This window comes from Cervus elaphus, chromosome 29 (assembly GCF_910594005.1).
Source record: "Cervus elaphus chromosome 29, mCerEla1.1, whole genome shotgun sequence".
In the NCBI taxonomy this organism is placed as follows: Eukaryota; Metazoa; Chordata; class Mammalia; order Artiodactyla; family Cervidae; genus Cervus; species Cervus elaphus.
In genome coordinates, this window is record NC_057843.1 from 21,966,171 (window position 1) to 21,992,931 (window position 26,761).

At 44.0% G+C, this 26,761-nt stretch overlaps 1 protein-coding gene across 1 annotated transcript in view; it reads right to left on the reverse strand.

The window, feature by feature from the left end:
- Positions 1-24,726, reverse strand: part of LOC122685979 (methylthioadenosine phosphorylase) — a 42,903-nt gene extending 18,177 nt beyond the window's left edge. The window contains exons 1-4 of the mRNA XM_043891048.1: positions 24,571-24,726; positions 12,937-13,023; positions 11,731-11,789; positions 7,375-7,542 (exon numbers count right to left, since the gene is read on the reverse strand). Coding sequence (XP_043746983.1) covers positions 7,375-7,542; positions 11,731-11,789; positions 12,937-13,023; positions 24,571-24,603 — 347 coding nt within the window. The 5' untranslated portion in view covers positions 24,604-24,726. The remainder of the gene's footprint in view (positions 1-7,374; positions 7,543-11,730; positions 11,790-12,936; positions 13,024-24,570) is intronic.
- Positions 24,727-26,761: the final 2,035 nt, after the last annotated feature.

Below are 26,761 nucleotides of genomic sequence, written 5' to 3' on the forward strand. Positions count from 1 at the left end.
CAAAGTACAAAAGCAGTGAAGAAACTACCACAAAGGGGACGAGACGGTTTTAAGTTTACGTCAAAGATCATTACCATTAATGACAAAGGAACAAGGCAAAATTACATCAAATTACAGTAACAGATTTCAGGGCAAGCCCTCCCAGAGGCGGCAGATGTTTGGGCTTGGTCTCCAGCTCTCTTGTGACTGTGTCTTTCTTTCTATTTCCAGGCAGTAGTATGGAAACCAGGGAGTCAAGCTGAGAGAAGCGAAAATGTTAAGAAACATTAATAACCCAGATGAGGGCAGTGGTGACGGACAGGGTGGATTCAGGGCACATACGGGTGCAACTTGGAGACCAACTGGATATAGGGGTGCTAGATCCTCAGCAGTGACCACGCGGTAGACGACAGTGCCATGGTATTACCAACACAGCAACTTACCAAGTGCAGAGGAGGGAGCTTGGGATGGGGGTAGCTACAGGTTAGAAGACAACCAAGGGGGATAGTTCAGTCTTTTTAAAAACAGTTTTTTATTGGAGTATAGTTGGTTTACCATGTTGTGTTAAGTTTTTGCTGTACAGTGAAGTGCATGAGTTATACAAATATCCCCTCTTTTTTGGACTTCCTTCCCATTCAGGTTGCCACAGAGGGCTGATTTAAGAGCTACCAGTGCTGGACAGCAGGTTCTCACTAGTTACCTGGTTTGTGCAGAGCAGTGGATATATGTCAATCCCAACTTCCCAGTTCATCCCACTTCTCCTTTCCCACCTTGGTGTCCATACATTTTCTCTCTATGTGTCTCTATTTCTGCTTTGCAAATAGGTTCATCTGTACCATATTTCTAGAGTCCATATGTGTATTAATATACAATATTATACACTTGAGCTGATAACATACACTTGAATTACAAAAAGTGTGAGATGTTTTTGGGACCTTGTCCTGTATCTGGGAGCCAGTGTGGATCTCAAGGTGGAGGACAGACCTGGGAAGTCCACAGATCAGGAGTGGCTGAGGTCATAGTCTTTGGAGATGAACCCAAATTCAGATCCCATAGGTCCCACTTATTAGCAAATGACCAGTATTTCTAAGCGTAAGTAATATCAATTTAAACTGAAGAAGTGATCCTTATATGCAGTGGTGGTTTAGTTGCTAAGTCGTGTCTGACTCTTGCAACCCCATGGACTGTAGCCCACCAGGCTTCTCTGTCCATGGGATTTTCCAGGCAAGAATACTGGAGTGGATTGCCATTTCCTTCTCCAAGGGATCTTCCTGACCCATGAATCAAACCCGGGTCTCCTGCATTGCAGGCAGATTCTTTACCGACTGAGCTTTAAACAGGGTTAATTGATTTGTGGCATTTGGTAGGAACTCAAACACTGGGAGCTTATTAGCATTTTTAAACTAGAGTAAGGATAGAAGGTGAGAAGGTAGGCTGCAGAGCAAGGACAAGAGTTAACCTCACACAGGGAACTTCAAGGACAACATTATGATGATAAACAGGGATGCAAGTAACTGGTGAAACGGGAGGGTGAAGGAAGACGACGTGTTTATGCCTAAGAACATCTGTTTTCTTGTAAAGAGGCAAAACTTTCAACCAAGAGTGAAGGATATGAGCAGGAAGCTGTGGGAGAACAGAAAGGTTTTAAAATAACTGCTGACAGGAATGGGAGAAAGAGCTGAGCAGAGGTTTCCTGTATTATAATTCTTTATCATAAACTTCCATTTCTAGTGGTGAGAACCCACCCCCTGCCCAGGAGGCCGAAGAACTAAGAAACTGACATCAATACAATCTCAGCCTCCCCAGGCTGACCTCCCAAGGGTGGGGAAGAAGAACTTTGCACTATGACACGGTGGGGGAAGCCCACGCCAGGGCTGTGTCTTTGGGAGAGGGAAATAAACTGACATAATCCCTTACCACTGTTACAGCGGGACTTTCCTGATGAGTAAGCCTGCCATCACCAGCCAACGCTTATCCCAACCCCCAGCCTCTCCCGACACTAGCAAGAAAAGAATTCTCTTAAGAGGGTGGACATCAGAACTCTTAGGAATCAATCCAGCACCCTGACTTAGCAGATGGGACACTAAGTGACACAGGAATTTGGGGCAGAGCCAGGAAACAATCTTGGATGTCCTCACCGCCAAGCCAGGACTTCTACCGCATTCTTTTAGTAGAACCTAACCAGGGGCCGCAGGCCAGTGTGTTAACAGCGTTTTGCAGAAAACACCTGGCACTCGGAATTACTTCCTGCCTTTTTTAAATCTTAATTTTTTGGTCATACTTTTCTCATTGTTAAAACAAACAAACAAAAAACACCCCTTAAGAGGCCACTATTAAAAAGAAAGAATCTTATTCTTACTCTCATGGATGTTACCCAGCCTCACCTTGAGATATTTCTGGTAGAAATAGAAGCAATTTAAAAGATCCGACTAGTTTGCATCTTTTTAAAACCTAATATAATGTGGGCATCTTTCCAAACATTCTGTAGATCCAATTGTTCCTTTAATAAATGTGTAAGTTGAATTCCCTTCAATGATAATAATCAGGATTGATGGTGAAGAGGAGAAAGGTCATTTGTGGAAACTGCTAGAATCCCCTGCCCACGTGCGTCTCCCATGGCGTGGACAGTTACTAGTTTGGGGTGAAAGGCCATACAGTCAACTCCCCCCCGACCCCAAAGACAAATGAATTTGTAGAAGTATCTAACTTGTCTACAATGGCAGGGATGGACAACAGGAGGAAAACAGGAAGAGACAACAAAATGCTTCATGCTTTGAAAAAAGCAGCTAGTGGGGAAACAGTGTTGCTTGCTCTGTAATGGCAAAAATCTCATCAGAGGTCACCTCTACACTCCATTTATAATGTATCATTAAAGTCAGGCTTTAAAAGTGGGGTAGGATGTGAGGGATGGTTATGTCTTTACCTGCAAGGCTGTAAAGCAAAGACAAACAAAACCCAAGTAAATGCATAGTCGTGCCTCTAAATTTCTAAGTCTCGTCTCAGAATTTGGTTAGTCTTATGTGGAGCCATCACCAAACCTCAGGCAGGGAGGACCCAGCTCCATAGAACACCTATCACTGATCCTGCTGGGCTCAAAGGAGGGGAGTGCTTCTATCAGCGGGAAGGGAGGGAAGCAGACCAATGAACAAACAAAGCCAGCTGACTGTCCCAACTGCATGCTGATGGTGGCAAACAGACACGGGAGAGCAGAAGACATAAGAGGCAGCTGTAAAGCACAGCAGAGAAACAATCTGAAAAGCCTAGTGAAAACCTGAGAGTAGCTGAGCTTTTAGACTGCTGTCTCAGTTTCCTGAGCAAAGCCAGATTCTGGGGAGGGGAATGGACTAGGATTTCCTGTGAGATCTTTTCTCTCCCTCGCTCAGAGTGTCCTGCTTCCCCAGCAGTGATGCTATGAGAAGCAGGTGTGCCCTGCTCAGACACAGACTTGTACCACAGAAGTACCCCAGATTATGAATCTTGGGAGCATCTCCCTTATAAGATCCTTTTAAAGTAGAAATAGCCTCACAGCATTCTCTTAAGACAGATTCTCTCCACAGTTCATATGGACTGTTAAATGATGGTCAAGAAGCAGAACAAGCCCCAGGCTTAACCATGTTTGATCCTGAATTGCCAAATGACTCATGGCTCCGCTAGTGGAGCCCTCTGCCAAGCAGAAGAAAGGGATTAACCAAACCAGCACATCAGGAGGCCCACGGCACTGGGGGTTAGCCTCTTACAGGTCCCTGGAATGAGTTACTGTTTTTGGTTTGTGAAGAATATTGCTCATGTGAGCCAGGATGAGGGAAGAGTCACTGGGAAACCTGTCACTGTGTAACACACATGGAAAAATGACAAAAGGACTCCTCCTTTCAGCTTTAAGTGCTAGATCCACATCCATTTTTCCTTTATACAGTAGCCCTAATCACAAATGAATGATTAGTTTCACTTTGCGCATCAGCAAAGGTTATTTCCTTGCGTGTCTGAGAAACAGAAGGACTAAGAGGATACACCCCAAAATACTGGAACCACTCCTCTCCCCATCTGTCTGCTGTTCTGATTTCTCAAGGTCAGCCACACCCAGGATTCCCCTTTTCTCATGCCCAGGCTTTCAAGTTTTCACAGGCTGGAATGTAGCATGAGCAATCCCAATGATTTTTAGAAGAGAATGATCTTATTTTCTTAAAAGAGCTTTCAGCCTGTCAGATACATTTTCATTTTTAGCTTATAAAAATCCAATGATTTTAAAAAACCATAAAAATCAAAGCTGCCTGTCACTCTTAAATCTTAATGACCTCTAAGGTATGCACGGCATAGGTGAGAGACCAGGTTGATGTCTTTTTCCCCCTATGCTAAGCACCGAGGGCAGAGAAAGCAAGAGGTTCCAGTTCTGTCATTTATTAAAAAAGAATTGCCGCACTCTTCCCTTTTTGATTCTTTATCATGAATGTATGTCAGAGATTAAAACAATCCTTCTAGCCTTTGAAGACACTTTAGGATGAGGACATTGTTTCTTAGATGATGTGCGGCAAAGCTATAGCAGTAGGCAAATATGTGTTTCCAGATCAATCCCTGGAGAAGAACCCATGGATCATTCAAGGAATAGGAGCTTAAGTGACAGAATTCAACTTGTAATTCTGAGGAGAGGACCAAAGCCCACATGGGTGAAAGGATCTGCCTGAGGCCAAACAGAGCCAGGATGAATCCTTCTAGCTCACTGTGCAGCTTGGCAAGATGTTGCAAATCTACTGAACATGTTGAGGCTGTGGTTACAGCTATGGGCACTCCGTCTATAAACAGCACAGCCTCCAGCTCACCATTCATCCCTGATGACAGGAGTAAGTGGAGGTGCCTGCCTCAACACACCAGGATTTACTATGTTAAAATAATGAAGTACTATCAGTACAACACACCTAGGCCATTTCTCACAAAGCAAAAAGTTCTGATTCTCCTATCCTATAAGACATTCTCAAGCCTGGTTAACAGAAACCACACAGCTCAGCCAGCAGCAGTAATACTTAGAAGATGCTCTCCAAGAGCAATATAATGCAAGTCACATATGTAATCAAAAAAGTATAAGAGAAATAGGTAAAATTAGCTTTATGTAACTTAATATCTAAAAAATGTTACTGTTATATAATCAATATAAAATTTGAGATTGCATTCTAAATGATTCTTAGGGGACTCTCCCTTTAAACAGATCTTTTCTTCTGTCTTTACCAAGTGATGTTAACTAGTAGACATACTCCAGCCCAGAATCACAGTAAAGGCGTTTATTGGGCAGGTAACATAAGCTAGATTCCATTAAAGGCAGTCGAGAATAAGGAGGCAGGTTAATGGACATGGCACATAGGAGCAAACAGATACCAGAAGATTTTAAGGTCACACAGTTAAGTGCCAAGACAGGAAGAAACCAGATCTGATGGCAACACTCTTTCTATTCTCTTTGTGTCCCAAATGCTTTCTTGGGAGCCAGTATGTGAAACATCTACATTTACTACGTGAGAAAAAGATCTGGGAAATACAACAGTGTACAGTTACACCACTTAAGTAACAAACTAATCCCAGGCTTAGTAACCAAGCCAAACTTTTCTTTCCAGTATCATATATAATACTTTATAAATCCACATCATTCTAGAGTTTTGTGTATTGCATTATTAAAAAACCACATTACACCCATTCTCTTAAGTCATTACCCCCAAACATATGTCTTTGACAGCCATAGAGATTTTGATCAAGATGTCCCCTAAACAGAGACTATAGCCTCCCTCCCTCTCCCTTCGAACAATCATGTTCTCTCAATCACTCAAAAACTACTGACTGAACAACCACAGGCCAGGTAGTGTGGTGGGTGTTGGGAATAAAGTGGCAAAGAGGATATATGGGATCTGTAACCTTCACACAGTTTACATTCTAGACGGGAAATAGTAAAACATGTAGTGTCAGATGCAGAAAAATGACTGGAAAAAATTAAAGGGGCAGGTAATGATTTTAGTCTGTCTACATTATTAGATTGAACCACATGAAACTGCTGATATTCAACCATTTCTAACTTACAGAAAATGCAGTTTCATTTGGTTCAAGCTGCTACTGCTGCTGCTAAGTCGCTTCAGTCGTGTCTGACTCTGTGCAACCCCATAGGCAGCAGCCCACCAGGCTCCTTGTCCCTGGGATTCTCCAGGCAAGAACACGAGTGGGTTGCCATTTCCTTCTCCAATGCATGAAAGTGAAAAGTGAAAGTGAAGTTAGTAGCTTCATTTGATCAGGAAACATTCGAGAATGTTCTCGATGGACTAGAGATCATTTTAAATCCGTGAAAACATTTCATGTCAATGTATGGCAAAAACCACTACAATATTGTAATTAGCCTCCAACTAATAAAAATAAAAGGAAACAATAAAAATAAAAAATAAATCCGTGAAAACAGAAGACACAGAATAGGACTGAATAAACTTTCCTCCTGTAACAGATGTGGTAGGGGAGGCATTGGGTATAGCGAGCGCATAGCCAACAGACTGGAAGAGCAGGATGGACTGAGGTGATGGTCTGAGTGACTGGATGGGGGATTCTGATAGGAGCTACTGAGTGGTTTACTCTCTGTGGTACTTCTCCCCATTCTCAAGTAGCAGAGTGCAGTTACCTGTCTCCATCGAGTGCATTCAAGAGGCGTTTCACCCACCAGGAACGGGAGGTGAAGGCAGTGTGTGGAAGGGATCCCTAGGACACCATCCACTCTCTCTCGTCATTTCTTCACCTACTTCCAAATGCAAAGCTCAGGATCTTGGCAGTCCATTCTTATTTAATATTTTAGTAAAGGAACATTATATATTCCTTGTGCAATTAAGTAACAAAAAAATCCCTACTCCATGAACAAACTATTGATCTTAACATCAGAAAAAGACAACCGCCATTACATGCCTCCTGATATGATGCAGAAAGATTCTTGCCACGAATTTGAACCTGGTTTTTATCAGGCCTCCAGAATTAAGCACAAGGTAAATGCAGGGGACAGAGGAAGACACTAAATGACACTTGAGGATGCAATCAGTAAAATCTAGCATGTGGGGAAGACTATAGGACAAAAGAAAAACAAAACCAGGCTTCTTTGGATCTTCATTTGAACAAATCAACTACAAAAAGTTTGTGAGACAACAGGGAAAAAAATATTGCCTAGACACCTAATTCTAAAGAAATATGAAGTAATCTATTTTTTAAAGAATTCTTATCTTTTAAAGTTACAAACTGATAAATGTTGAAGCTGGGAATTAGGAACTTGAGAGTTCACGAGGATTATTCTGTTTCTGTAGGCCTGTGCCGCCTCTCCCCCAAGTCCCCACAGGATCCACCGGGGCTGGGAATGATCTTACAGGAGCCCGAAGCATTTCGGTGACTGCTCACCTGTCAATGAACTGATCAATGATGATGATGTCACCAGGCTGAATCTCTTCCTTCAAGGAACCGCAAGCTGTGGTCACTATGACATGGGTACAACCCTCCTCCTTCAGAGCCCAGATGTTCGCCTGATAGTTGACTTTCGAAGGCATGATGGTATGTTGCCTCCCATGCCTGAGGACAGAGGGTAAACATGTTAGAGGAGTGAGCAGGGCATTTTAACACTCCTGGGAAAGAAAACTCATTTACCGCAGTGCCTTCCAGCCCTCTCCACCAAAGGGCTTTCCTTGGCAGAGGAAGAATGCAAACAGGTCAGGCAATTACCGGCCTACTTGAAGTATAAACTATTTGGTTTTAAAGTGCAGACTCATTTTACTCTCCATATTGACTTTCCTATCGAGAGTAGGTAACAGCTAACTTAGAATTCACTCCCCGGGAAGACATGCCACGTCTATCCTGTGGGGCACCAATACCCCAGAATCCGAGGCATCTGGTCTCCCCTACACAGAAAACAAGAGTTGCTCAAGAACACACAGACAGAAATAGAAACTCAAGTTTCCAGTTTAATCTCTCTCTTCTTTTCTGCCCGATCACCCAAATCAATTTAAATTTTGAAACATTTAAAATACTAGATTTCCCAGTTGTTTGACATCAGCAGGTATGGTCACCACTGTTATGGGCTGAATCATGTCCCCTCCAAATTCTTAGGCTGAAGTCCTAACCCCCGGTATGTTAGCACATGACTGTATTTGGAGACAGGCTCTTTAATGAGGTAATTAAGTTACCCACCCATTAGGGTGGGTCCTAATCCAACACAAATGGTGTTCCTATAAAAGGAAATCTGGACAGACACACACAGAGAGGAACATGTGAAGATTCCGGGAGAAGACAGTCCTCTGCAAGCCAAAGAGAGGGCCCTGGAACAGACCCTTCCCTCCCAACCTCAGAAGGAACCAACCCTACTGATCCCTTCGGTCTTGGACCTCTGGCCACCAGAACTGTGAGGAAAGAAATTCCCGTTTCACTCAGCCTGTGGCTTCTTACCGTGGCAGCCCCAACAAACTTCATACAGCCGCGAAAGATTTCCTGTCACACTTCACACAAAATCCAAACACCTTACAATGGCGCTCAGGTCATCCGGGCCCATCCCGCAAATGGCCGCTTCCGCCCTCGCCTTCTCCCGCCCCGCCTCTTCCGGCCTGGCCCCTCAACTGTACTCACTCCCGCTCAGGCTTGGCCCCCACGCCACCTCCCCAGAGGCGTGCTTTCCATGACCACGGGATCTACAGCAAATCACTGCCCCGACCTTATTTTTCTTCCTAGCACCTACTGGCCACTCAGACTATGTATTTCCTTCTCAACACCCATCTTTCCACTAGCATCAGTGATGAGAGGGTGAGGCCCTTATCTGCCTTCTCTGCTGGTACCTGGAACTGGACTTGCCATGTGAGTAGTTCATTCATTGGACAAAAAACTGAGTACTCACACATTCTTTCCCCCCACCCCCTCTCTCTCATCCACCCACACCCATCCACCCAGTGTGCCAGTAAACAGCCAGTGAAGGGAACCCAATTTCTAAAATTATTTTTTTAAAAATTCACACATGAGAGGGTATGTTTACAAGCAGTATTTCAGAGTTAAAATTATCCTGAGCTGCTTGAAAAACTACAGACATCATGGGTCATGTTTGACTATAACAAGGCTAAGTGTCAGGAGACCAGTGGTCTTCACACATAATAATGCAATAAGCAGGCTCCCAAGGAAGTAACTGACACAGAAAAATCTTACTTTGTACCATAATGGTTTAAAGCTTGGGCTTTGAAGTAAAACTGCCTGGGTTTAAATCCTACCTCTGCCACTTACTAGCTATGTGACTTCAAAGTCACTCAGCTCTCTCAGCTCTGATTTTTTTTTGGGGGTGGGGGGATTTGTTAAAATAGATAATAAAAACCAGGGTTGTTATGCAATATCTCTTATATCATTCCATATTTTATATTTTGAAATAACTTTATCTCTTCTGATCACTAACAGAATTAAGACTATCAAAATAATTTGTACATAACTGCAGATAAGCATAGCATATCAGGGTTTTTACCCCAAGGTCAAAAATGGCCTCTCAGAAGGTGGAAGTCCATGAATGCCCAAAAAGTACAGTGGCCTCTCCTTATCCACAGGAAATGCATTACAAGACCCCCTGTGGCTGCTGAAAATGCAGGTAGTACCGACTTCCATATATGCAGTTTTTTCCTACAACAGGTGGATACTCTGGATAAAGGGTGATTCCTGGTCCAAGCAGACAGAGCAGGATGGCACAGAAATTAAAACTTATGAATTATTTCTAGATTTTCCATTTAATATTTTTGGACCACAGCTGACTGTGGGTAACTAAAATCTCCAATGAGAGTGGACTACATGCATTTTTCTAAGGCTGGTCTCCAAATCTCTGATTAGATTTTCAATAGAAATCCTGTTTTCTCAATAGAAAATTTTCTGTTTTCTAAAACATCAAAAGGAGTTATGAACCACTACATAGAGTGGTTCACAATCCAACACACTTCAACTCAGCTGGTAGGAGTATAAAACCTTCACCATGGGGCTACCACACCAACCACCTTCTCTTAAGAGTCTGGAAGAAATGAAGTGTTTCTCCAGCAATGACCACAGATTAACAAGAAGGTTGCCTGAAGTCAACCCTGTGTGACCATCTAAAACTAAAGTTTAGCTTTACTGGTTTCAGCAAAGCCACTTCTGTTTCAAAATTGCAGTGTGGCACAGACCTTAGGGCGCTCTTCATTTTCATATTCTGAATAATTCCTTCCTTCTCGACTGCGGGTGGACCCGAGATGCTTCTAACCAACAGAACACGGCACACAGGAGCTGGAAGTCACTCCCATGATCAGGCCCCTCCTTCCAGCATGCACTAGAGACCTCCCACTGGCTTTGCAGAAGCAAGTTGCTGTCTCCTGAAATGGCCATGGGGACAGCCACAACGCAGGGAACATGGACAGCCTCTAGGAGTGACAGCCTCAGTCCTTCAACCCTGAGGAACTCAGTTCTGCCCATTACTATGTGAGCTTGAACATGGACCTGGAGCTCCAGATAAGAACAAGCACTTAAATATACCCATGTGACCTTGTGTGACCCTGAAGAGGAAACAAATGAGCTGTGGCCACACTCTGGTTACTTGGAAACTGTGGGATAATGTATGCTGTTTTAGGCTGCTAAATCTGTGGTCATTTGTTATGCAGCAATAGAAAGCTAATATATGCAGTCTCACTAATTTCTAACTGTGAAAAATTAGTTGCTCCTTTCTTTACGGAAGAGCATGAACCTTGTCAAGGGAACAAGGGTATAGACACCATAGAGAACTCAACTTCAGGGACCTGAAACCCCCTCCCCAAAATCCAGAACTATTATTAAACAAGGGGTCACGAATAAAACAGTTTTTCTTGATCTTGATAAAAGACAAAAAAGAACAGAAGAAAACATTTCCTCTTGCTGCGAGAACTGAAAGCAGAGCTTCAAGTTTAGTCAAATCATCGCCATCAGTCATTAGATTCTTCTAAGCATTTTCCCAACCTAAGTGGCTGACTTTATTTTTGGGGCTCCAAAATCACTGTGGATGGTGACTGCAGCCATGAAATTAAAAGACGCTTACTCCTTGGAAGGAAAGTTATGACCAACCTAGATAGCATATTAAAAAGCAGAGACATTACTTTGCCAACAAAGGTCCGTCTGGTCAAGGCTATAGTTTTTCCAGTGGTCATGTATGGTTGTGAGAGTTGGACTGTGAAGAAAGCTGAATGCCGAAAAATTGATGCTTTTGAACTGTGGTGTTGGAGAAGACTCTTGAGAGTCCCTTGGACTGCAAGGAGATCCAACCAGTCCATCCTAAAGGAGATCAGTCCTGAATATTCATTGGAAGGACTGATGCTGAAGCTGAAACTCTAATACTTTGGCCACCTCATGTGAAGAGTTGACTCATTGGAAAAGACCCTGATGCTGGGAAGGATTGGGGGCAGAAGGAGAAGGGGACAACAGAGGATGAGATGGCTGGATGGCATTACCGACTCGATGGACATGAGTTTGAGTGGACTCCGGGAGTTGGTGATGGACAGCGTGCTGCGATTCATGGGGTCGCAAAGAGTCGGACATGACTGAGCGACTGAACTGAAGGGGGCATGGGCAAGATCTTTAATCTCCAAAGTCAGTAAAACCTACCCCCAAACCATAAGCAATAAAGATGACTGATACTATGGTTCCACCAACACATTAAAAACTCATACCTGCATCAATACTCTTTTCAGAATTTAAGTTAAACTGTCCTTTAGTAGTAACATTCAAAAGATTGAAATACCTTACCTTGCAAGGAGGACGCAATCAACATTCTTTATCTTCCCCAAAACTAAGGCATCAGAAGGCTGCACACAATGAAAAATGGTTACAAGTCAGTGATTTGAATATACATAGAACAACCAAAAAAAGCTGCCATGTCAATTGCTCGACTACAGTAGGATTCATAGAAACTTGAGGTCTGAAGATATACTTTAAAGACGTAAGAGTCTAGATTTGATGGTTCAACTTAATCACTCAGTACTTACTGAGCTGTCTACCAGCACGGAGACATGTAAGACTGAGAAGGGTGCATGGGTAGGTAACACTTAGTAAGATCTATTTGTAGCAAGCACCGCTGGGGACTCTGATGCCAGACTGATCATACACAGATGTGTCAAGGGTATTTGGCAGGTTCAAGAACAGGTGTGAGAGTGAAATGCAAAAGGAGTAGGCGGCCACTCTCAGGGAGTTTATGAACTTAGTACTGGAACCATTCGCTGTGTTAACTAGGTCTCAGATAAAGGTCTGAGAACCTAGGAGGTTAAGAAAACATGTCAGCAAGCTGACAGCAGGACTTGGGAGGATGAGAGATCAAATCTAAGGACCTGGCTGAAAAGGAGGATTTGGGTTGGGATTACCAGATACAGGGATCTTTGTAGGAGGATCAGAGGAACCACATGTTTGGAAGTATCCCTATGGAATTAGAAGAAGACAGACACCCCCCCCTTGGCTGGATGACGCATGGTCTGGGAAAACTAAACCGCCTCCTCTTAATAGACAAGGAGGAATGCTTTACTTCCAATTCAGTTCTGCAGTTGTGTTCTCAGTCCCCCCGAAAGCCCCCCCTTGAGCCAGGGTTTACTAAGAAAAGACCATTTGATATTTCCTCCTGTTTGTTAAAGACTCTGGCATGACCGACAGGCCCCAAATTAGAAGCTGATTTGAATGCACGGATCTAGAGGGTACAGTTCCTGTGTGTGAAATGAGCATCTGGCTTCTAGGGATATAATTAAGAAATTATTTGTACGTATTTAAAAGCCATGTTCTCGGTAGTCAAGTACTAGGCATCCTTAGGGACACCTTCTCAGTTGGCAGAACTCCTGGCCCCTCTCCACCTGGGGCAGGCAGCCCTGTGCTGCCAAGACAAAAGCAATTAAAATTTTTTTGTAACTTAAAAAAATCAAGCTAGCAAGGAAAAAGAAAAAAGCTAGTATGTCTCCACAAACTGGATACCTTGCCAAATGGAGTATCCACATATTTTTCAGTTCTTCCCTCTAAGATTTCTGGATCATCTAGGCCTGTTCCACCAATTACTCCAATCTAAAGGAGACAAAAAAATACCACATTTGATCATTTTCAGTAGAAACAAATTCATTATTTTAAGCAAATTAATTTATCCATACTTATATGCTCTTCTCCATTCCTGCTAAGCCCTAAATTATTTTTAAAAATCTGAGCATTACTGAAAAGCCGTCATTTACTCAACAAATATTCGAAAGCCTTCTGTATTCGAGAAATAACTAAAGCATGAGTCACCTTTTTGGACTAAATCACATTTTTGCTGACTATCTGAATAACAAGTTAGCATAGAAAAGTACTTTAACTAGTTTAAGTTATAAAACCAAACATAAAGATAAGTAAATATGGTTGGAGAAAGTAGTTTCTAACCAATTTTATTATCTTTATTGAGTGAGTAATGGAATAAATGTTCAAAAGACAACTAGGATAGAAAACAGTATTTCTATTTGGTAAGGATTTCTCATTACCCTACTTGTGAAGAAATGAGAGATTTTCTTTCCTATGCCACTAAAATTAGAGCTGTAAAGGATCACAGAGGAATATGGAAAAGCACTTAAAGTTAGCCTCATGTATATTTATGAAATCCAACTATCATTCATATATATGGAAATATAAGTAATTCAAAGGCTATAGTCCGAAATTACTTTTAAGTGTTATATTGCATTTTCCAGAGATTAACTTTATTGTGCTTACCCTCAGGGGTTAATTTGAATTAAAAAAAACCTGATATTACCCTCTAGAGTTAATCTAATTTGATGATTAAGACACATGAACAATAACAATGACAAAGATAACTGATTAACTGTAAACTAAAAATTAAATAGCTAAAATCATTAGCAAGGTTTCCCTGGGCTGATACTTCCTAAAGGAAAAATATTAAATTGTCAGCAATAAGCTACAGAGATGACTCATTGCTAGAAACCTAATGAAAAGTCACCTGAGCATTTCTTTCAATGAACAGCTTTAAATCTATTGCCACTTGAGTAAAATTTCTATTCAACGAAAGAAAGCTCCTTGAGAAAAAAATTTTCAAAGTTAAGAATTAACTGAATATCCAAATTAAATAATTTTCAGATAGGGTTACACAAGTTGATTTGTACTAATATGTGGGAAAGCCTTTACCTCACTAGTTCTATTTCCTAGAAAAAGACATCCACACAGTAAGAAAAAGCACAATTGAGTAAGATTTTTACAAAATCAGGTTATATGACAGTACTTTGCAAGCACTCCCACATCAGGTGGCTAAACCAGTTTTTGAGGTTGCTGCCACCTTGTGGCACATTGTTGAAACCACAACAGGTTAAATATCGTATAGCAATTCAACATTTTCTGCTGTGTTAATCATAGGTAAAGACTAACCAGTACAGTATCGCAGTTTTCAAATCAATGGAAGTGTTCATTCACTTAAGTCAGTAGGCTTAAATCATTCCAGTTCAGTAGAAAATTTTAAAATCACACTGTTTTATGAAATCCTAACCCTTCCTCCAGCTGGCATCTCCATTTTATCATTTTATGTACTTCCAAAGCATCACAGATCATAGCTCGGATGGGTAGGGGATGTAATGAACTGTCCAGCCCATGTCATCACCTAGACCGCTAAATTCAGTTGATGACTCTGAAATCACTCTCAGCCTACTTTTGGGGATTCTGCTACGGATGGAAACTTCGTGGTTTTTTGGGTTTCTTTCTAATTTTTAAAAAAATACTACCACTTTGACTTGGCTGTTTCTCCGGGCCAAGGCATCTCCCATTCTGGATTTAACGATGAACTCACACTCGTATAGACAAAACAAACCTGACTTGGCTGTGAAACCACTCTCTGTTTAGGCAAGCTAGCCCAGCACCATAGCATTGAATAAGGCCAGTTGGGGTCTTTCTAAAGTTCAGTGCCCTGGAGCCCACCCTCAGCTGCCCCAAGCTTCAGCCCATACCACTCTGGCTGCATAGTGACCATGCACTAGGTAGCTATTAACTCAGCCCTGGTGAGCAAGATTTAGTTGTTATTCGATTGCAAAGTCGTGTCCAAATATTTGTAACACCATGAACTATACACCACACCAGGCTCCTCTGTCCACTGTCTCCTGGAGTTTGCGCAAATTCACGTCCATTGACTTGATGATGCCATCCAACCATCTCATCCTCTGCCACCCCTTTCTCCTCCTGCCCTCAGTCTTTCCCAGCATCAGGGTGTTTTCCAACGAGTCGGCTCCTCACATAAGGTGGCCAAAGTATTGGAGAGTCAGCGTCAGTCCTTCCGGTGAATATTTAGCATTGATTTCCTTTAGGATTGATTGGTTTGATCTCCTTGCAGTCAAAGGGACTCTCAAGTCTTCTCCAGCATAATTTGAAAGCATCAGTTCTTTGAAGCTCAGTCTTTTATGGGCTGTCATATCTGTACATGACTACTGGAAAAGCTATAGCTTTGACTATATAGACCTTTGTCAGCAAAGTGATGTCTTTGCTTTTTAATACACTGTCTACGTTGGTCACAGCTTTCCTTCCAAAGAGCAAACGTCTTTTAATTTCATTTATTTTAGTACTGGGTGTGAAAACAAGAGCTGTTACAACTCAGAAAGGCCAGGATATGGTCTCTAGTACTGGAATTTTCTGTAGGAGAGCCTGTCCAGTCAAAATGGCTTCAGTGGTTTATGAAAACCCATTATCTTATAAGGGATACAGAACAAGTGTAGCAACTGAGCCAAACCAGGGAATTCAATCACTCACCTTTTTCTTGCTGCATAGGGAGGCCCGCAGTGAAAAGATGTGGCAAAGTCGCCACCTGCTGGTTGCACGGTAAAGTACAACTAAGCGATGAAACTCCCAAGCACCAGTGGCATAATTCTGTCATTCCCCAGTTCAGTTCAGTCCAGTCATGTCCGCTCCGACTCTTTATGACCCCATGGACCGCAGCATGCCAGGCTTCCCTGTCCATCACCAACTCCCGGAGTTTACTCAAACTCCTGTCCATCGAGTCAGTGATGCCATCCAACCATCTCATCCTCTGTCATCCCCTTCTCCTGCCTTCAACTTTTCCCAACATCAGGGTCTTTTCAAATCGCATCAGGTGGCCAAAGTATTGGAGTGTCAGCTTAAGCATTAGTCCTTCCAATGAATATTCAGGACTGATTTCCTTTAGTATTGACTGGTTGGATATCCTTGCAGTTCAAAGGACTCTCAAGTCTTCTCCAACACCACAGTTCAAAAGCATCAATTCTTCTGCATTCAGCATTCTTTATAGTCCAACTCTGACATCCAAACATGACTACTGAAAAAAACATGGTTTTGACTAGATGGACCTTTGTTGGTAAATGTCTCTGCTTTTTAATATGCTGTCTAGGTTGGTCATAACTTTCCTTCCAAGGAGCATGCGTCTTTTAATTTCATGGCTGCAGTCACCATCTGTAGTGATTTTGGAGCCCCCAAAAATAAAGTCTGCACTGTTTCCCCAGCTCTTTGCCATGAAGTGAGGGGACCAGATACCACAATCTTAGTTTTCTGAATGTTGAGCTTGAAGCCAACTTTTTCAATCTCCTCTTTCACTTTCATCAAGAGGCTCTTTAGTTCTTCTTCGCTTTCTGCCATTAGGGTGGTGTCATCTGCGTATCTGAGGTTATTGATATTTCTCCCAGCAATCTTGATTCCAGCTTGTGCTTCATCCAGCCCAGCATTTCTCATGATGTACTCTGCATATAAGTTAAATAAGCAGGGTGACGATATACAACCTTGATGTACTCCCTTCCCGATTTGGAACCAGTCTGTTGTTCCATGTCCAGTTCTAACTGTTGCTTCTTGACCTGCATATAGATTTCTCAAGAGGCCGGTCAGGTGGTCTGGTATTCCTGTCTCTTTCAGAATTTTCTAGTTTGTTGTGATCCACACAAAGGCTTTGGCATAGTCAATGAAACAAAAGTAGATGTTTTTCTGGAACTCTCTTGCTTTTTCAAAGACCCAGGGGATGTTGGCAATCTGATCTCTGGTTCCTCTGCCTTTTCTAAATCCAGCTTGAACATTTGGAAGTTCACAGTTCACATACTGTTGAAGCCTGGCTTGGAGAGTTTTTAGTATTACTTTGCTAGCGTGTGAGATGAATGTAATTGTGCAGTAGTTTGAGCATTCTTTGGGATTGCCTTTCTTAGGGACTGGAATGAAAACTGACCTTTTCCAGTCCTGTGGCCACTGCTGAGTTTTCCAAATTTGCTGGCATATTGACTGCAGCCGTTTCACAGCATTGTCTTTTAGGATTTGAAATAGCTCAACTGGAATTCCATCACCTCCACTAGCTTTGTTCATAGTGATGCTTCTTAAGGCCCACTTGACTTCACATTCCAGGATGTCTGGCTCTAGGTGAGTGATCACACCATCGTGGTTATCTGGGTCATGAAGATCTTTTTTGTATAGGTCTTCTGTGTATTCTTGCCACCTCTTCTTAATATCTTCTGCTTCTGTTAGGTCCATACCATTTCTGTCCTTTATTGCGCCCATCTTTGCATGAAATGTTCCCTTGGTATCTCTCATTTTCTTGAAGAAATCTCTATCTTTCCCATTCTATTGTTTTCCTCTATTTCTTTGCATTGATCCCTGAGGAAGGCTTTCTTATCTCTCCTTGCTATTCTTTGGAACTCTGCATTCAAATGGGAATATCTTTCCTTTTCTCCTTTGCCTTTCGCTTCTCTTCTTGTCACAGCTATTTGTAAGGCCTTCTCCGACAGCCATTTTGCCTTTTTGCATTTCTTTTTCTTGGGGATGGTCTTGATTCCTGCCTCCTGTACAATGTCACAAGCCTCTATCCATAGTTCTTCAGGTACTCTGTCTATCAGATCTAATCCCTTGAATCTATTTGTCACTTCTGCTGTATAATCGTAAGGGATTTGATTTACGTCATACCTGAATAGTCTAGTGGTTTTCCCTACTTTCTTCAATTTCGGTCTGAATTTGGCAAGAAGGAGTTCATGATCTGAGCCACAGTCAGCTCCCCATCTTGTTTTTTGCTGACTGTATAGCACTTCTCCATCTTTGGCTGCAAAGAATATAATCAATCTGACTTCAGTGTTGACCATCTGGTGGTCCATGAGTAGAGTCTTCTCTTGTGTTGTTGGGAGAGGGTGTTTGTCATCCCCTCCAGTCTCTAAATTCAAATGGTCAACGCAGTATCTGCCTTGATAAAGGAACTGCGTCTTCTCATTTACACACCATAGGCACTGTGCTAAGCGCTTCAGTGGCCTTACTTCATTTACTTTCCACAGTCATCCTGTAAAATCGGCCCTGTAATGTTAATACCCACTTTATAAAAGAGGAAAGAGAAACAAAAATTAAGAAATTTTTCCAAAGAGCAAATTATAAACAGCAAAGCTGGACTAGGAACCCAGGTTTTCATACTCAACCACTATGATGTATTACCTCCTAATATACCCTGGAATCCATAATAACACCCTACCCTATTAGAACTGATGCAATGAACACGAACTTGGGCAAACTCTGGGAGATGGTAAGGGACACGGAAGCCCGATGTGCTGCAGTCCATGGGGTCGCAAAGAGGTGGACATGACTGCCACTGAACAATAGTAACAATTAGAAACTTGTCTTCATTTTAGGAAGAAACTGATGCTCGGTTCAAGTTCTGGACCACAGTCACAGAACAAGCATGGAAATGCAACTCTGGGCGCCTGAGCGAACCACCTCAGAATGGAAGGGGCAGCCCATCCATGACCTCATGCATATTTATCAGGTCTTCAAGGTACTGCATGCATCCAAGCAACCTAGAATGCTCAGGAGAAGCGTTCAAGGTCTGAGATGGAATTTCTGGGCCAATTCTGCCCAGCCAGGACTTCTTCACCACACAAGATAAAGTTCAGAAATAAGAATCCCCTGGTCATTTAAGGCCACTGCTAGATTTTAACATTAAGTTGATTCTGCCCACATTTTTTTTCCACTTGTAGACCAAGTCAGACTCTTCAAAAAGAAGAGAGGGCTTGACTTCTGAGACTGTGAAAGCATTCTATCTAAATGTTGGCTTACCTGGCAAGAATGGTTACTGCCAATGATGCCAGAAGGGTTCATGCTAACCCCTACTCTCTGTGCACTTGCCCTGGTACAGGCAACTGATTTCACATACCTCACTTGGTTTCACGGAGAAGGCAATGGCGACCCACTCCAGTACTCGTGCCTGGAAAATCCCGTGGATGGAGGAGCCTGGTAGGCTGCAGTCCATGGGGTCGCTAAGAGTCAGACACAACTGAGCACCTTCACTTTCACTTATTACTTTCATGCATTGGAGAAGGAAATGGCAACCCACTCCAGTGTTCTTGCCTGTAGAATCCCAGGGACGGGTGAGCCTGGTGGGCTGCCATCTATGGGGTCGTAGTACAGAGTCGGACACGACGCGACTTAGCAGCAGAAGCAGCACTTGGTTTCAACAACCACTCATCACCACTTTGAAGCCTGGAAATGTTACATGGAGGAAACTAGAACTCCATGAAGGCACTCTCAAAAATACCATAACCCTGAGCAGGTAAGACTAGCCCCTGCCAGGGAGATGGGCTGCCTCTGAGTTCTTCAAGCCCACGATGAGGGAAGAGCCAAAGCTCCAGCTGGCGGCAACCCCTGCTCTGAGCACCGCAGTCCTTCAGCTTTGGTCACCACTGACAGGGCTGAAAATACAGCAGGCAAAAGTCCTCCTTTTAATGGGCTGACCTCACTGGGAGGCCTTCTAGCCAGAGTCTTGCAAAATCTTGGAAGGTCAGCTGTACAGGGAGCGTGGCCAAATGTCTCAGTCTGGGAGCCTGTCCAGAACCTGCTACATGGTCCATGGTGAGAGCCAGCGGCTCCAACTCTGACAGGAGGCCCTTCTCTGTAAGCCACCCTAGTAGGTGATGCTTATGAATGCCACTGTGTCTTACAAATCCATATGCTGAAGTTCTAAATCCTAATCCCTCAGAATTTGACCATTTAAAAAATGTGTGAAGTACAATTATTCTACAATATTAGTTTCAGGTGTATAGCATTGTTGTTGTCCAGTCGCTAAGTCATGCCTGACTCCTTGCGACCTCACGGACTCCAGCACTCCAGGCTTTCCTGTCCTTCATTATTGCCTGAAGTTTGCTCAGATTCATGTCCATCGAGTTGGTGATGCTATCTAACCATCTCATCCTCTGCCTCCTCCCTTTCCTTTTGTGTTCAGTCTTTTCCAGTATCAGGGTCTTTTCCAATGAGTTGGCTGTTCACATCAGGTGACCAAAGTGTTGGAGTTCCAGCTAAGTGATTCAATTTTTGTAATGATACTCTATTCAAACTTATTACAAAATACTGGCTATATTTTCCTGTGTTGTATATCCTTGTTGGTTTTAAATTTTATACATAGTAGTCTGTATCTCTTAATTCTATAGTCTTATGTTACCCCACCCCCTTCCTTCTCCCCACTGGTAACCACGAGCTTGTTCTCTGGGTCTGTTTTTTTGTTATAGACATTTGTTCATAGATTCCACATACAAGTGATAAAGAGTATTTGTCTTTCTCTGAGTGATTTCACTAAGCCTAATACTTTTTAGGTCCATCAACACTGTTGCAAATGGCAGAATTTCATTCTTTTTTATGGCTAATATTCTACTGTGCATATATATACATATACACACACCCCTTCTTTATCCATTCATCTGTTGATGAGCACTGAGGTTGCTCCATCAACATGTTATTTGTAGACCCTTTATTTATTTTTGGCTGTGTGAGTCTTCATTGATGCCTGTGGGCTTTGCTCTAGTTGCAGTGAGCAGGGGCTACGACTTTTCCCTGTGGCCCGTGGGCTTTCACCGCAGTAGCTTCTCTTGCTGGGGAGCATGGGCTCTAGGTATGAAGGCTCAGCAGTTGTGGTGCAGGCGCTCAGCTGCTGCACATGTGGAATCTTCCCAAACCACGGATTGAACCCATGTCCCCTGCACTGGCAGGCAGGTCCTTAACCACTGGGCCACCAGGGAAGTCCTGTCGACTTTTTGATGATAGCCATTTTGACAGGTATGAAGTGATCTCATTGTGATTCTGATTTGGATTTCTTTGATGATTAGTGACATTGAGCAGAATTTAACTATTTTTGGAGAATGGGTTTTTGAACAGGTACTTAAAATTAACTGAGGTCTCAGGGTGGGGCGCTAATCCAAAATAACTGCAGATTCAGAACAACACGGTTTTAATTTAATACACCTCTGTTTGCAAAGTCAAGGTATTATTCTAATAGGTCAAAGTGTTAGTCACTCAGTCATGTCCGACTCTTTGTGACACCATGGACTATAGCCCACCATGCTCCTCTGTCCATGGAATTTTCCAGGCAAGGCTACTGGAGTGGGTGCCATTCCCTTCTCCAGGGGATCTTCCCAACCCAGAGATTGAACCTGGGTCTCCTGCATTGCAGGCAGATTCTTAGCCACCAGGTAAGCCTGGTCGTTCCTTAATCCATACAACTATGAGAATCAAAGGAAATAATGCATTCATATCTGCCACTGTTTCTATACACCTTCTCACCTCCAGCAAAAGGAAAATAAAAAAAGCCTTCCTTAAAGCAACAACAACAAGCCCCTTATCTCTGTCTGTCTCTGCCACTCAGAACACAACCCTGGCGGTGTCGTCTCCTCACCAGGCAGTCTCTGCCTCAGGGGTCCCCAACCAAGTACCGAGGCTCTCGTGGGAGGTGCCTGGGAACCCGCTGGGACATTTCTGGCTGTCACCGTGACTGGGGGGAGTGCTACCACATTTTGCGGGGAGAAGGGACCCAGATGTCTTTATGTCCAGCAATGCTCAGGACAGTTCTACTAAGGGAGGAACCGTCCTGTCCCTGGGTCTCTAGGCAAAAAACAAAGGCTCACTGTCATTTCGTTCCCAGTTGGGGTCTGTGGGTTGTCCACCAGTTTTTTAAGGACACTCAAGGACTTTCAGTGTGAAAGTCCACACTCAGCCAGCAAAAAGGAGAGCTTCAAAGGCCTGTTCTCCACAGTCTACACTCCATAACTTGCCCATCATCCCCCTTAATACCATTTTGTTTACAGCCCACTACCCAACTATGATGGGACCACATTCCCTCCTTGTCACAGCAATCATGTAAACAAGATTGATTTTTAATCTCTCAGAGTAAAAGTTGGGCAAGCTGCCTAAGGGAGCCATGGCCCATTAAAGGAGCCCCTCAAAATGGCAAAGACTGGTTCAAACCCTCCGCATGGTTAAGCGTGCCACCTGCCCATGCCTGGTGCTGTAGGATGTGGTATCTCTGAGGTCCTTTCAGACAATGGCTGCTATTAATTCCGTGCGAGAGTGTTTAGAAGGCGCTTGGGAGGCTGCTTGCTTATGGACATACTTTATACCCCCTCTTCCTTACAGCTGCATGGCCTTTCTCAACAGAGTAAAACAGGGCACAGGGACCACACATGTCAGAGTTCAGAAATGGCTCACAGCATCTAACTGGTGGAATGTCTACGCCAGTTCAATCACTGTCTAGGTCCAACTGTGTAATTCTGGACTCTTTAGGTGATCTTTCTGGGCCTCTGAAAAAAGAGGTATGTGTGTTTATATGGTCTTAAGGAACACTCTAGCTCTACATTTGATGATCTGGGGCTAGGATACAGTTTTCATTAGCTTATTTTGCTCAGGACATTAGCATCTCTTGTTCTTTATATGGTGCCTCAACAGTCTGGCAGAAATGGTGTAGGAATGAAGGAATTGCAACAGCAAAGTTTTCACCTGTTCTGACATCAAAGAGAAAGCAGCAGGCAGGCCCAGCACTATTTGTACCTATTAATTTTATATTCAGCAGCTGGCTAGGAACAAATATACATCATTCAATATTTATATGGGAATTCTAATCACAGGGCCCATTCTGCACTTAAATGCACTGCACTAGTTTTACAGGGAAACTGTGTGGTAGGGAGAATGCCAAGCAAGGTTAAAGTGAGACTGTTTTAAATATCACCCCTCTCTATTTTTAATGTCACTCTGAGTGTATTCCTGTAAGAGAAAGGCAATAGTTCCTTGCTTGCCCACTGAAAGCTGCAACCTAATTTAATTTTTGGAAAAAAGATAATCAAAATTAATCTCAGCTCCCTCACTTGGAAGCACTACCACTGAATAAGTTTCAGCCATGTGCTAAAGGACAATACAATTCTAATGTCCCAGCAAACCCAACAGTAAGGTTCCCATTTTACTGAAATGAAAAAGAGCATCATAAAAATTCTGCTTTGTTCTCTATGACTGATAAGGAAGAGGCAGTCTACAAATACTTGTTTAATGCAAGATTCTTTTCAAAATGGAAAAAGGAATTTAGTATCTTAAGTGTGACTGCAACTCTGCCCACCCCACCCCCTTTTCATCTAGTGTCTGATAGCTGCAAGGGCCTATTAAGGTAATCACTCTGGCTGAGTACACACTCACCACAGATTTGCTTTCTCCAGGGGTAACTGAAAACCGATTCCACAAAACTGGAATCATGGACCTTCCTAACTCATCAGCCAAGAACGTCTAAAGCCAGACAAGTTAACTGACCTCTTAGCTGGTCAGGCCTGAAAGCGATGTTAACTTTGGTCATTAATTTACTTCTGTGGACTGTAATTCAACATTCTTTCCCCACCCAGGAACAACAGGAAGAAGTGCTTAAAAGCCCCAGGGAAACTCCTTGCAAACCTCAGAACTAGGGCCTTCCTCTGGTCAAAGCTCCCACAGCACAATGATCCCTTATACGGAGACCCCTGGGGACCGAGGGTACAAGGAAACTGATCTTCACCTTTCAAGGTTGCCCACAAAGCAGTTTGGGCTTCCTTGTTGGCTCAATGGTGTAAGAATTCTCTGCCAAGCAGGAGTTGGGAGTTTGATCCCTGGGTCGGGAAGATCTCATGGAGAAGGAAATGGCAACCCACTCCAGTATTCTTGCCTGGGAAATCCCACGGACGGAGGAGCCTGGTGGGCTATGGTGGTCCATGGGGTCCCAAAGAGTCCCACACGACTTGGCGACTAAACAACAAAGCAGTTTAAAGCGAGAGGCCTCCAAAGAGGGAGCGGCCCGGTACTCCTAAACTCCATCTCCGTGTTGTAAGAAACTCTCAAGAGTCCCCAAAGCAGAGAAGGCCTACGTTTAGAACACAAACAAAAAGCCGGAAGCTTGCAAAAGAGCAAGCAGGCAGTTTTCCCACGTGGGCCGCGGGCAGAGGGCCAAGTCAGAGCGGAAGCGTTTAAATCGGGCCGGGCTCAGGGCTGGAGGAGACCCTCAGGGGGTGTAGGTGCCCACCCACGTGGCACACCCAGCCCCAGCCTGACCCATCTGCCTAGCAAGGTACTTGCAGGACCTTCGCGGCCCCTCTCCGAAGGGCATGCCTTCGCCCTGCGTGAGCAGCTGAGACCAATGGCAGGGCAATGGCAAACTCTGCAATGGTTTCCGGTCCCTCGCTCGCCGCCCCGGGCTTAACAGCCGCAGACCCTCCCCGCCGCGGCGGGGGCGCACCAGCTAGGCGCTCGGCCCAGCGGCGCTGGCGCTGTGTCCCGGACGGGAGAGAGAGCGAACAGGTCAGGGAGGATCGCAGCGGCCAGGACGACCAATCTCACCTTCACGGCAGCGGGAGTGGCACATGAGGACATATCTGGCGAGGAAGGAGCTGCGGCCACGCTCGGGATGGAGGCGGTGAACCGAGGAGCGGCGCGGGTGCAGGCGCGCGGCGCGGGACTGAGCAGGGAGGTCCCGGGGTCGGCGGTGGCTCCTCCTCTTCCTCCCGGGGACAGCTGGATTGGCTGCTGGCGTGGGCTCTCCCCCGCCCCCCTCAACTCCAGATGCCCGCCTCCCGCCTCTTTTGCAGGCCTTTTCGGTTCTACGTTGATTTCCGCCCCCGCCCCGAGTTGTAGCTAGCGGGTTCACGATAGTGATAATAACGGGGACCGTTGATTGACAGTTTATGCTGTTCCAGATTGTGCTTTGCACTTTCATTGGCTCGGTTAACTTTCGCAAGAACCCGATAAGGAAGAGCAGCGCTTCTGGCTCCGTCTCGTATCCGCGGCAAGCTCGGCCTCATCTGTAGAGCCAGGCCCATCTTGTTCCAGAAGTTCTCGGGGGGAGGGAGAATCGTGGCGATGAGGGGACAGGCTCTTGGCTGAGGCTGCCTCCAGCTGCGAATGCGGGGCGGGGTGCGGTTGACTCGTCTCATCCCCGCGACGCAACCGGGGGTTTGCTCCTTTCTGTTAAGTCTTTGGAGACAGAGCAGGGGTGGGGTTGGCCCAAGACTCTGGGATGACAGACAGAAAATCAACAGAGTAACGTGCTGCTGGATAATGATAACCTTTCTGACCTACAGACTCTGGCTCTGGGGCAGGTTTTCCAGGGGATAAAACGTCCCTTAACTTCCAGCCTGGGTCCACAGGGCCAGGGCCAACTTCAACCGTAACCACCCCGATCAAAGTCTGATTCAACTAGATTCAGAATCCGGATTTCTGTTTTCATCATTCAACACTAGTTGGGCACACCCCTCCCCCGCCGCTCCCCGACCCCGCCACGTTGCACCAGCCCTCCATTGGGACAATCCAATTTAAACTCCCTGGATGGATTGAATTCTCTTCAACAAGATGCAGGGTGACAGTGATGTTCTGATAGACAGAAATGTTGCAAAGATTTTACTCTTTGGGGGTGGGAGAATGGCTGTGGAGGGGTGAACTTCCTTTTTTCCCTACAGCAGTAAAACGCTGAAACCCCACACAAGTATAATTTCATTCAGACATCACTGGGTGCTTCCCATATCCTGTTTACTTAAAACAGTAAAAATTATCACTCATTATTTGCCCAAGATTTAAATTTTCTTGCAATGTAAAGTTTTCTTCTGTTTCTTTTAAATCACAAAATGAAATGGCCAAGTGGAAGACTCGAGTGCTCCTTTGAAAGGGCAGGAGGCTGGGAGTTCCTCCTGAATGTGGTTTCCTAGGAGCTTGTCTGCTGACTGTCCTGTTGATAGTTCACTATTCAGAGGGGAACCGTTGCAGGGACACAGAGACCTCGGGTTATATGGTGCTTCACAGTTAGGTGATCTTGACCAACTTAGGTGCTTTGATGTAAGAGAACTACCACCAGAGTTTGAACCCTTATCAATAAGAAACAAAACACAGTTACAGCCCTTAGGTAAGAGGTCTGCAAACCTTGTGTGTGAAGTTAAAAAACACAGACAATATCTAGTTGAATGAGCCTGGCTGTATTCCAGTACAACCTTATGGACACTTGAATTTGAATTTCATATACTTTTCACCTGTGACAAAATATTCTTTAGATATTTTCCCAATCACTTAAGATTGTAAAAATTATCCTTAGTTTGAAGCTGTGCAAAAACAGATGGAAAGCTGGTTCAGCTGTGGAGAACTTGTCCTGTTGCTGATAGCCCCCTACTCATAGGGGGAAAACATAGATAATATCTAATTGAATGAACTTCTTCCCTCCCAGAAGCAGATGACCTTTGGGCTGACTTGTCAGACAATTTGTTGATAGGCAGGCATATAATAGTATGATAGTAATCTTTTTGGCTTATTTCCAAGTTTGGATAATTTTTTTCTCAACAAGCCCCAGTCAAGGTAGGCCACAATTTCTGATAGTCAGTGGTCTCTCCCTTTATGATTGGTATAGAGAATCTGGAACAAGATAAGGTGTCTATAACCTTATCTTGCCCTGCTGTTCTTGCCCTGTAAATTCCCTCTATTTATCTGTAACTTGTCTTTCTGAAGACAATTCTAAAGAAGTATCCAGGCCACCTTGCAACACTTCTGA